We start from the raw sequence: 11,123 nt of genomic DNA, 5'->3' as shown, positions 1-11,123 counted from the left end.
TGAAAACGATTGATTTTTACTTAGTATATACAAGGTTATGGTTTTTTGCAAAATCTTTACATATTTGGAGTAGTTTCATTAATGTCCTAAGTGACGATGCTACAAGAACCATATCATCTGCATAATCAATATTATTTACACATACTCCTTGAACATGGCAACCTATTTTTGTGTTATTAACTCTTTGAATTAGTTCATAGAAATAGTGTATATATTGAAGAGTGCTGGAGACATCCTTCCTCTTTGCCCTACTCAACTTTTCAAATGAAATGAGTTTGAAAACTCGGCAGACCATTTCACTACATTTTTTTGCTGCTTGTGCCAAATTGAAATCAAATTGGATCACTATTGTATCATCTGAAACTGGGTTTTTCCATGGGTTTATTATGACAAACACGATCACACGCTTTGCTTAGATCTAAAAAGTATAAATAGGCTTTTTACGTTTGTCAGACTTAGATATATTAACCCCCAGATTCCTATAACCTCACATACCTTTTTTCCTTCCCAGAACTTTATTTTCTTCTATTTTCTATCCACACAGCATTGTCAAAGATGACATAGACCCTAAGGCAAGTTGCTCAGGGTCTACTGTGTGGAACTAATTTAAAAATACTGTGCCGCAATTACCAATGTAAGATTGGTATGCACTCCATACATACATAATATCTTCCGTAGTTTTTTTTCTATCAACTAGGTCATATGCTTTTTGGAGATTGACACAAGCATAGAAAAGTTTTTGGTTTTTTGCCAGAACGTTCTCTGTGAGCATGTGCTTTATGTGCAATGGGAAAATCTGATCCGCGCACCTACTCATAAAATCAACTTAAATATGCCAGATTGTCTCTATCTTATGTTTTAGTTGGTACAATTTCAATCAATAGTCTACCAAATTACATTGTTTATCTTCAAAACTTAGCGGGCTAATATTTTTATGGCTTATCTTACTTTCCATGCTTGACCCTTACCTTACAGAGGCATAAGCTGAGCACAGTCCTTCTCCAATGTAATTAATCCAATTGCGGGTAGCCCTCCTCTAAACACTGGTTAAAACGTATGAAATGTTTGCTTAACCATACAAGAACTACACGGCATAATTATACAACCTACAGAGTTAAATGAAAAGTAATTTGTTTGGTCAAATAATTTATTTATTGGTACAATGGCGGTGAAGAGTATTTGGGAATAACTTTAACACTCATTTGAACAACAACACAATGGTTTGACCAACACTTCTGAGATAGTCTAACTAACTCACTTCATCACCGGATTATTTACAAATATTATAATAACATTGAACACAAAGGTCATCAGCGTAAGGGAAAACTTAGTAATGAGAAGCGTGAGATACAGCGGCGAAGTGGGCGGCCTTAGCGTGAGCTACCTCGGGGGTGTCTACTACACGTCCATCATGTCCCAGAGGGGCGGCTCCATGAGCGTAAGCTCCGGAGTAAGCTCCTGCGTAGGCGGAAGCACCGTTGTATCCGTTGTTGTAGTGACCGTTGTCCTGGCTTTCGGCCAGACCTTCTCCCTTCCACTGTCCATCTTCACCGTTGTGGGCAGGCGCGGAGTAAGCACCGTTGTAGGCACCGTTGTAAGCTCCGTTGTAGGCACCGTTGTAAGCTCCGTTGTAAGCACCATGTCCAGCGCCGTTGGAAGCGGCAATAGCGGCGAAATGAGCGGCCTTAGCGTGGGCAACTTCAGGGGTATCTACGACACGTCCATCATGACCGATGGGGGCGGCTCCATGAGCATAAGCTCCGGAGTAAGCTCCAGCGTAGGCGGAAGCACCGTTGTATCCGTTGTTGTAGTGACCGTTGTCTTGGCTTTCGACCAGACCTTCTCCCTTCCACTGTCCATCTTCACCGTTGTAGGCGGGGGCGGCGTAAGCACCGTTGTAGGCACCGTTGTAAGCTCCGTTGTAGCCACCGTTGGAAGCAGCAGCAACAGCGGCGTTATGGGCGGCCTTAGCGTGGGCAACTTCGGGGGTGTCTACAACACGTCCATCATGACCGATGGGGGCAGCTCCATGAGCGTAAGCTCCGGAGTAGGCTCCAGCGTAGTTGGAGGCACCGTTGTAGGCACCATATCCATGGTCGTACTGTCCATTGTCCTGGCTCTCGGCCAGACCCTCTCCCTTCCATTGTCCCTCATCATGGCTGATGTAGTTAGCGGAGACAACAGCTCCCACGCACAGGAATGTGAAGATCTGGTAAGGAATAAACATTATTTTAATATTTCAGTTGGCAGGTTAAAAAAAAAACAAGTTTTATTAATTGACTTTATTAACATTTATGTTGACAACTACAAATGAAACACGAAACTTACCAGAGCGTTCATGTTGATTTTGTGGTGAGCCTTTTCTGAGAGGAAAACTGCTTGTGCTGTGAGGGGAGAGAACGCAAGGCTTTATACTAACAGAAAGCTACTCGAGTAGAGGGAGTGGGAAACAAATCAATTATTATCGTGGTTGAACTTGAAAAATTTCACTGTCGTTACAATTTTTTTTATGAACAAACTAAAAAAGATAATTATTTCAATATCAACTTTTCACGGTAACATAACCGGAACGCAGAAGTTGTTTTGGAATTTTAGAGGCTAGTCAGGTCTCTCGGGTCTGATGATATTGCGAACTGTAGTTTGGGAAGACGCGGAAGGCGTTTTTAACGGAAGTCTTACTAAATTGGCGATCTGTTAGTCACATGTACTCTTCGAAAAAAATGTTTGTCTCCTAGTTCTGCAGAAGTTCTTACATTGAAATATTTTGTAATTATACTTTATTTATGTCATTTCACAAATTATTCAATTGTTAATGTTATTCTACAATAATTAATACAAATGGTTTTTAAAAAATCTGAAAAAATGGTTGAATGATTTAGATATTGAGACACTATTACTATAAATTCTTTGAAAATTTTTATTCATTTTAATTTTATTTATTTATTTATTCAGTTTCATTTTTCACTAGCATTACCATATCTTCAAAATTTACATTATTTGTATATACCTATTATTTATTAAAAAAGAAAATTAAAAAATAAAACATTCAAATAATATAATTACATAAATAATTATTTACATGCATTAAAAATAACATAATAAAATAAATAATAATAAATAATATTTACACATAATAAATAAATAATAATAAATAATTTACGCACGCTAAACGAATGGGATATAATAATAATAATTTAGATCTATCAAAAAATTTATATACAAAAATGCAAAAATCAGTCATTTTAAATACATGTATTTAAATTTAAATATCTATGTTGAGGGATCAGTAGGATTTATAGGCCCTGTTAGGAGTTCTACCGAGCCGAACACTCTGATATGAAAATATCTGGAGTCGGTGAATTATCTGGAGTACATTTGATCTCTGCTGAGTTGACGTGTTGCTCTTGTATTTATTTTGCTTATATAATGCACTCGCATAATGTTGATTGACTAGATGATCATTTGAGGAAAATGTGTGTGGAAGGGTTTAGTTTTTCCTATGGGGAAGACTTAACCCGGATATAAAGTCGTAAATTAATAAAAAAAAATAATAATATTAATTTCAGCTGGACAGAGTGGTATATATCATTGCGTAAGATTGCGTTTCGTTCACAAGTCAAATATAATACATCTAAGACAATGCACGAAACGAAAAAAAAGTAATAATAGTATATTCAAATTTATACAATTGGTGTCACTTAGTGGCTCCATTTGTTTTATATTAACTACGCAAAAACGGTGGTCTTCAACAAGAATGATACTGAGAGTGCTATTTCGGGATGTCCCGGCGTTGTCCGGGCAAAACACAGAATTATTTCTTTTGTTTCTCTTGTTTTGAAGGTTATATCTCGAAAACAACATTTTTGTAATTTTGATTATTTTTTTTATTTTTTTTTTATTTTACCCCTACATAATAGAAACAAAGGCGATATGGCATGAAAACATGCCAACAGTCGTTTTGGCTAAACTTCACTTTTACGTTTGGTGCGTATGGGCGTAGATGTGATTGGCGATGAACGATTGAACGATGTTGGCGACACTACTCGCCTACTTAAAATGGTTCATGGCCTATCTCCGTCGGTTCCGTTATTTATGTTTTTTTTGTGAATACCTACTGCACAAGAATCGTAACTACTAGCAGCCAGTGGGACTATGACATCCCCTCCCCAAATGTGTTATGATGTGATGTGAAGCTGTCGGTTCCATGACAACTCCTCAAAATGACAATTCAACGCAACTATAAAAAGTGCTATAAAGTTATGAAAATGATGAAACAAAAACTAGGTTAAATAGTTACACATGCAACTTTGAATTCTAAATTGCAGTATCATCACAAGTTACCTACTAATAGGTACACGACCTGAAGTTTTTTTTAGTTATTTATTAAGTTAAAAGAAATACATATTGCGCTTTGTTAACTTAAGTGTAGGTACATTGATTAAAACAAAAATAAAATATATATTAATAATTATGGTTTACTACCTAAGTAACATATTTTTCTTAAGTAAGAGCATTTTGGTTTTGCTCATTGATCTTGAGGGCAAACAGTTTATTCTTATGTATTTATTCTATTTACGGTTGTCAGGCTATCAGGAAGGAGATTATATATGTGTACACCCTCATGGCCTATGTTTTTTTTTACCACATTCTGTCTTTGCTGAATTTGTGTATAATTTATTATGTTGTCTTGTGTGGTGGTCATGTACTTGTGATGTTTTCATAAATGAAGTATTTGTGTGTATGAGGACATTTTGGATATGGTGAATTAATAGGCATATTTTGTATTCGTACAGTTTTCTAATTTTAAGTAAGTTAGTTTCTTGGTATACTCTTTTCGTGGGGGTATCTGGTCTATAGTTAAAAAGTTTTTTTATAACTTTATTTTGTATTATTTGAATTTCGTTTAGATATGTGATGTTTGTGTTTCCCCATATTTCTATGAGATAATTCAGATGGGATGGAATTAAACTAAAGTATAATCCCCTCTTTCCTTTTATTGGTAGAAGATGGGCTATTCTACCAAATACACCAATTATTGGGATATTTTTTTCTTTTACTTTTTGTATGTGGTGTTTAAAATATAAGTGTTTATCGATATGAAGTCCAAGGTATTTTTCACTATCTGAAATTTTTAGGTTTTTTCCTTCTATTTGCAAAGGTTTATGAGACGGCGTTTTTCTTTTTTGTGAACTTAAGATCATTTAATTTGTTTTTTTTTTGTGTTAATAGTTAATATATTTTTAATTAGCCAGTTATTTAATTTATTAAGATCCAATTGGGCTTTTTCAAGTAATTTTTCTAAGTTTTTACCAAAGTAAAATATAGCAGTAAGAAGTAAGATTGCTCAAGGGATAAAAAATATCGTTTTCTTCAAAAACAGGATGGCGCCCATTACCCATTATTTTAAAAATAAATATAGTTTCACTAACAACATGTTAAAGCCAAACAGACGTTTAAATAAATAAATAAAATCCTATGATCAATCTTTAGTCTTCATTTGTGCACTTCCAATTAATTGTCTACCATATATATATAATTCTCAACCGAACTTAGCAGGCTAATATCTCCATGTTTTTTATATTTTACACGTGACCCTTTACCTTCGAACAGAGGCTTTATGACAGCCCTTCTTCAATCCAAAGACGACAAGCCCTCCATAAAATACTGGTTAAAATATTAGCCCAACAATGTGAAAACTATACAACGTAGTAAGGTAACTGGGATTCAAGTTTAATCAAGAATCAAGTCAAATTTCTAATGGTTGGACCAAAAAAACATTTTTCAAATATGTATAATATCCTGTACTAAATTAAATAAATAAATAAAGAGTAAATAGTAATTTTTTGTTCAAATAATTTATTTGGTGGTATAACGTTGGTGAAGAATATTCCTAAAAACTTTAAAAATCTTATAAAAGTATTGAACACAAAGGTCATCAGCGTAAGGGAAAACTTAGTAATGAGAAGCGTGAGATACAGCGGCGAAGTGGGCGGCCTTAGCGTGAGCTACCTCAGGGGTGTCTACTACACGTCCATCATGTCCCAGAGGGGCGGCTCCATGGGCGTAAGCTCCGGAGTAAGCTCCGGCGTAGGCGGAAGCACCGTTGTATCCGTTGTTGTAGTGACCGTTGTCCTGGCTTTCGGCCAGACCTTCTCCTTTCCACTGTCCATCTTCATCGTTGTAGGCAGGCGCGGAGTAAGCACCGTTGTAGGCACCGTTGTAAGCTCCGTTGTAGGCACCGTTGTAAGCTCCGTTGTAAGCACCATGTCCAGCGCCGTTGGAAGCGGCAATAGCGGCGAAATGAGCGGCCTTAGCGTGGGCAACTTCAGGGGTATCTACGACACGTCCATCATGACCGATGGGGGCGGCTCCATGAGCATAAGCTCCGGAGTAAGCTCCAGCGTAGGCGGAAGCACCGTTGTATCCGTTGTTGTAGTGACCGTTGTCTTGGCTTTCGACCAGACCTTCTCCCTTCCACTGTCCATCTTCACCGGTGTAGGCGGGGGCGGCGTAAGCACCGTTGTAAGCTCCGTTGTAGCCACCGTTGGAAACAGCAGCAACAGCGGCGTTATGGGCGGCCTTAGCGTGGGCAACTTCGGGGGTGTCTACAACACGTCCATCATGACCGATGGGGGCGGCTCCATGAGCGTAAGCTCCGGAGTAGGCTCCAGCGTAGTTGGAGGCACCGTTGTAGGCACCATATCTATGGTCGTACTGACCATTGTCCTGGCTCTCGGCCAGACCCTCTCCCTTCCATTGTCCCTCATCATGGCTGATGTAGTTAGCGGAGACAACAGCTCCCACGCACAAGAATGTGAAGATCTGGTAAGGAATAAACATTATTTTAATATTTCAGTTGGAGAGTTAAAAAAAAAAACAAGTTTTATTAATTGACTTTATTAACATTTATGTTGACAACTACAAATGAAACACAAAACTTACCAGAGCGTTCATGTTGTTTGTGTGGTGAGCCTTTTCTGAGAGGAAAACTGCTTGTGCCGTGTGGAGAGAGAACGCAAGGCTTTATACTAGCAGAAAACTTCCCGAGTGAAAGGAGTCGGAAACAAATGACTGTGGTGGACAATTCTCTTGTTTGAACTTGAAAATTTTCACTACCGCATTTATGCAATGCACATATCTAAGCAAAATTTTTGATCAAGCAACTAAAAAAGAGAAGACAAAAATTTATTATATTCAATAAAGTATAGAAGCTTATGCCTATTATGTACCATAGGCGGAACACTACGCTACAGGAATTTTAGAGGCGAGTCCGGTATTCTGTCGGGTCTAATGATATTGCGAAACTTACTTTAGGAAGACGCGGAAGCCTTTTGATAATGGAAGTCTTACTAGATAAGTACTTGCAGATCTGTTTTTCGTAAGTTCATTTCTTGAAGAACAGGTTATAGCCTAGTTCTGCAGAAGTACTTCTATCGAAATATTTTGAAGGTAAATTTCATATAATTAATTTATGTTACTTGTAGCACGTTCCATAGTGGATTTTACACTCATTATCGCTCTGGTCTAAGAATTCAGAAATGCAAAGTTGCTTGAAATGGCTTCAGTCGTGTTTGGAGGCCAGATCGGATAGCAAGGTACTCCCCCACCTTCCTCTCCCCCATCTCCTTCCCCTCTCCACTACTCTTCAGCCTCATAACATACTTCAGTTAGGGATGCCGCAGTCTCACTGGCTCCAGACGGTTGGGAGCAGTTGGAACTCCTATGAGGTATTCACATAAAAAAATTATTTCACAATTTATTCATTCAAAATAATATAAAGAATATTTCTGGCACGGTCCAGAGTAGTAGGTATTTTTAGTGTAGTCTTGTCGAAGTCAATATTCAGAATCGAAATATTGCTTGAAATGGCTCGCCTTAATTGATGAGCCAATCTTAATAGAAATCTAAATTTCCAGGAACTACCCAGACCTTTTTCTACTCATCTCTTTCTCCTCCCCATTGCATTAAGCCTTACAACATACCTCAATAATTGGGGATTCCATGATCCCAATGGCTCAGTTGGGAGCAGTTTTGAGTAGCAAAAAAATTATCTTGGACATCTATTCAATTTCCGATATTCTTCCAATCACAGTCCCTCCCAAGCATCCTACAAATTATCCAACAATCAACCCACACTAACATCAAGCTACTTTACAATCCACAACCACAATACTAGGAATAGCAATAAAATCCGCATTCTTCTAACACACACGACAAAATATGGGATAAAATCTCTTAGCTATATTGCCTACACACTCTATAACTAAGGATATGTATAAAACAGCCAGCTATTGCAAAAAATTCAATGTGAAGCTTTTAAAGAAAAAAATTTCAAAACATATGAAAACGAAAAATAGTAATTCTTGCCGTGTTGTCTTTTGTCTTTTTTCTTTCTCTCTCCTTTCTATCCCCTGAATTTGTAATTGTGCGTAATCTATTTTTACCAATGTATTAGTGGGTAAGTAGCTTTTTGTAAATTTCTAACTAGGCACTGTGCTTATATGTCAGATTCTTTTTTTGTTTATTCTACTCAACCTCCCTTTTCATATATTTTTTCTGTTTTGTATGTGAAACTTATAATTATGATTATTTGTATATTTTACCGCAAAGATTAAAGGGACGCTTAGATAGTAGAGGGAAGAAAAGAGTCTAAGGAGAATATATGATGCGAATGCAAATGGTAGCAGATGTCAGGGACTCCCGAGGAAGACATGGCACCATCAAGTGAATCAGGTACACGAGTCGGGCAATGTCGAGAGTCAGAATAATAGAAGAGTATGTTTGAGGCGATGTATGGATGTGAATGAGGCAAGACCGACAACACCGAGTTGTTTGGTGGTCCGTCCTCTCTGCCTACCCCTGCGGGAAACGGCATGATGGTTAGTTAGTTGTACTGTTTCGTATGTGAAACGTATAATTTCGATATCAAAATACAAATGAAAAATTGTATCTATAAACTCCCACCTCTGTATTGTAAGTTCCTCTATTCCTACAATGAGTTTTGTACCTCATCGGGATTGCTCTAGCAAGAAATAAAAAAAAAATAAAAAAATTCAAATTCAAAAATATGTTCCGAAAGTAAAACAAATGCAATTCGGCGATTTATTCCAATTTATTTTATTAGTTATTGCTCTGTTTCGGGTAATAAACTTTTGATTTCTTTCCTCTAGTAAGTTCTCTTAGTGAAAGTAAGGTGAAACCTATATAAAACTTACACAATGAAAAGTGTTAATAATATTTAAAGGCAAAGTTTCAAATAGACGAACGTATCTACATGATATTTAGTATTTGGCTGATATAATCTTAATTTCTATTTCAGGTCTTGATGAGAGCGCATCTAAGATCGGACTGATTTATTTATTTTGTTTGTGAATTCGGTTATAGGACTGAAATAAACCATAAAACCAATTTCAGCATAAAAAAACTAAAGGCTCTTTTCAAATGTTATCTGTTCTTCATTCGCACTTACAATACAGTTGGGTAAATTCATAAAGCTTCTTCGTTGGTTACGGGATATTCCAAATTCAACAAATTAACACTGATAATGAATAAGAAAAATTGATTTTTATCAATGATTCTTTAAAAAAAAATCTACCACTATTAAACAGACAGGCCTGAAAGGAAATTGACGAATCGGGAATATTTGACTGAAATAATTATTATAAAACAACATTATTGTACGATTGAGCGCGGCAGTCCCTAAAACAAGTTGTCCAAAGAAGCGAAGAGAGGCAAACAATATGTTTGTGCCAATTAGGGCGAATTAGTTTGTTTATCGAGAATCGGGATTTTGCTAATTGCAATGAATTATTCCTAAGTCCCTTCCGGCTCTCTTCATTTACTTCCCGGGGCGACAGTTCACAATTAGCCGCAGTTGCACATAGTTAACGCATTACTTATGAACCGCATTTTTAAACCTCAAAATTAGTTAGTTAATATTTATTTCGAAATGAAGTGAACAATACAACAGGAGGATTCATCCTAACATTTCACTTTTACCCACTGTAAATGCCTTTATCTCTCCCAGATAATTTATTGCCGACGTATCGATCTCGATAAAGTACCGAAGCATTATTTTGCGAATGTAACTCGTCAAAACATAACGTAGTGCTGATACCAACCCTGATGTATGGCAGTGAGGCATGGAGCTGGTAGAGAAAGGATGAAAGTAGACTGTTATGAAATGCGATCCCTGAGACGTATATGTGGTCAAACAAAGTATAACAATGCTGTAAATATGCAATTCTTAAAAGAAAGCAAGGCTGATGTAATTGTTATAAGTAAGATTATTGGAAGTGAAGGGTTAAGATTAATATATTTAATTTAAAATAACTTAATGAGTGTAATCTAGAAATGTAATATTTTACCATGGAAGACATTATTAACCACTCTCAAATGAAATTTTTCAAAACAGGAAAATCAGAAAAAGATTGAGTAGCATGTAGAAAATCATAGAAGCGACCAAATCTTTTTCTGTTTCACATATTTCGTGTGAAAGTCGTTAATGTTGTCTTCAATGATTGGGGATTAAATTCATCATTAACTCACCCTGCGTACATTTTTCATTCATGCTGGACACGAGAGACGATCTTCAATGGTGTTGAGATCAACATCGGATACAACGAGCAACGTTATATCAGAATTAGCATTTTTGGATATCATTGATTTTTTCTTTGTAGAAATTAAACCATACACATACACAAATATAGCCTTCAGAATTGTGATATCGAACCACTTCTTAAAATCAGTGTTCAATCACACTTGTAACACTACGTCTCACAATGATTAAATTGGCTGTTTAATATTTGCGTTCAATCCCTATATACATAATTCCATGGTTATTTGCACATCAACTCGGTCATACGCTTTTTGGAGATCGAAAAAAGCTTGGAAAAGTTTTCGGATTTTACAAGAATTCTTTGAACAAAATGAAAAATCTATAGGGAGTCTGATCCACGCACCCCATCAACTCACAGAAACACCTTAAACACGTACTGAATCTATTGTAATTACTAATTACTATTTTAAAAAATCATTAAAAATTTCACAGTATGGTAAAGCAATCTACGGAGTTAAATAAAAAGGTCTTATTTTTATTTTTAGTCAAATAATTTATTTGGTGG

The 11,123-nt window shown here is 36.5% G+C and overlaps 1 protein-coding gene across 1 annotated transcript; it reads right to left on the bottom strand.

Annotated features, from left to right (window-relative positions):
- Positions 1-1,142: 1,142 nt before the first annotated feature.
- LOC149412656 (uncharacterized) lies at positions 1,143-6,979 on the bottom strand. The gene is made up of 4 exons (XM_089645392.1): positions 6,943-6,979; positions 5,958-6,822; positions 2,329-2,384; positions 1,143-2,209 (listed from the first exon to the last, which is right to left on the bottom strand). The coding sequence occupies exons 1-4, from the start codon at positions 6,952-6,954 to the stop codon at positions 1,328-1,330; spliced, it is 1,815 nt and encodes a 604-aa protein (XP_089501518.1). The 5' UTR covers positions 6,955-6,979; the 3' UTR covers positions 1,143-1,327.
- Positions 6,980-11,123: the final 4,144 nt, after the last annotated feature.

This window comes from Hesperophylax consimilis, chromosome 22 (genome assembly GCF_061612785.1).
Source record: "Hesperophylax consimilis isolate HC1 chromosome 22, BYU_Hcon_1.0, whole genome shotgun sequence".
Classification (NCBI taxonomy): Eukaryota; Metazoa; Arthropoda; class Insecta; order Trichoptera; family Limnephilidae; genus Hesperophylax; species Hesperophylax consimilis.
The sequence above is the reverse complement of the archived record's forward strand: the minus strand, read 5'-3'. Positions and strand labels throughout refer to the sequence as shown.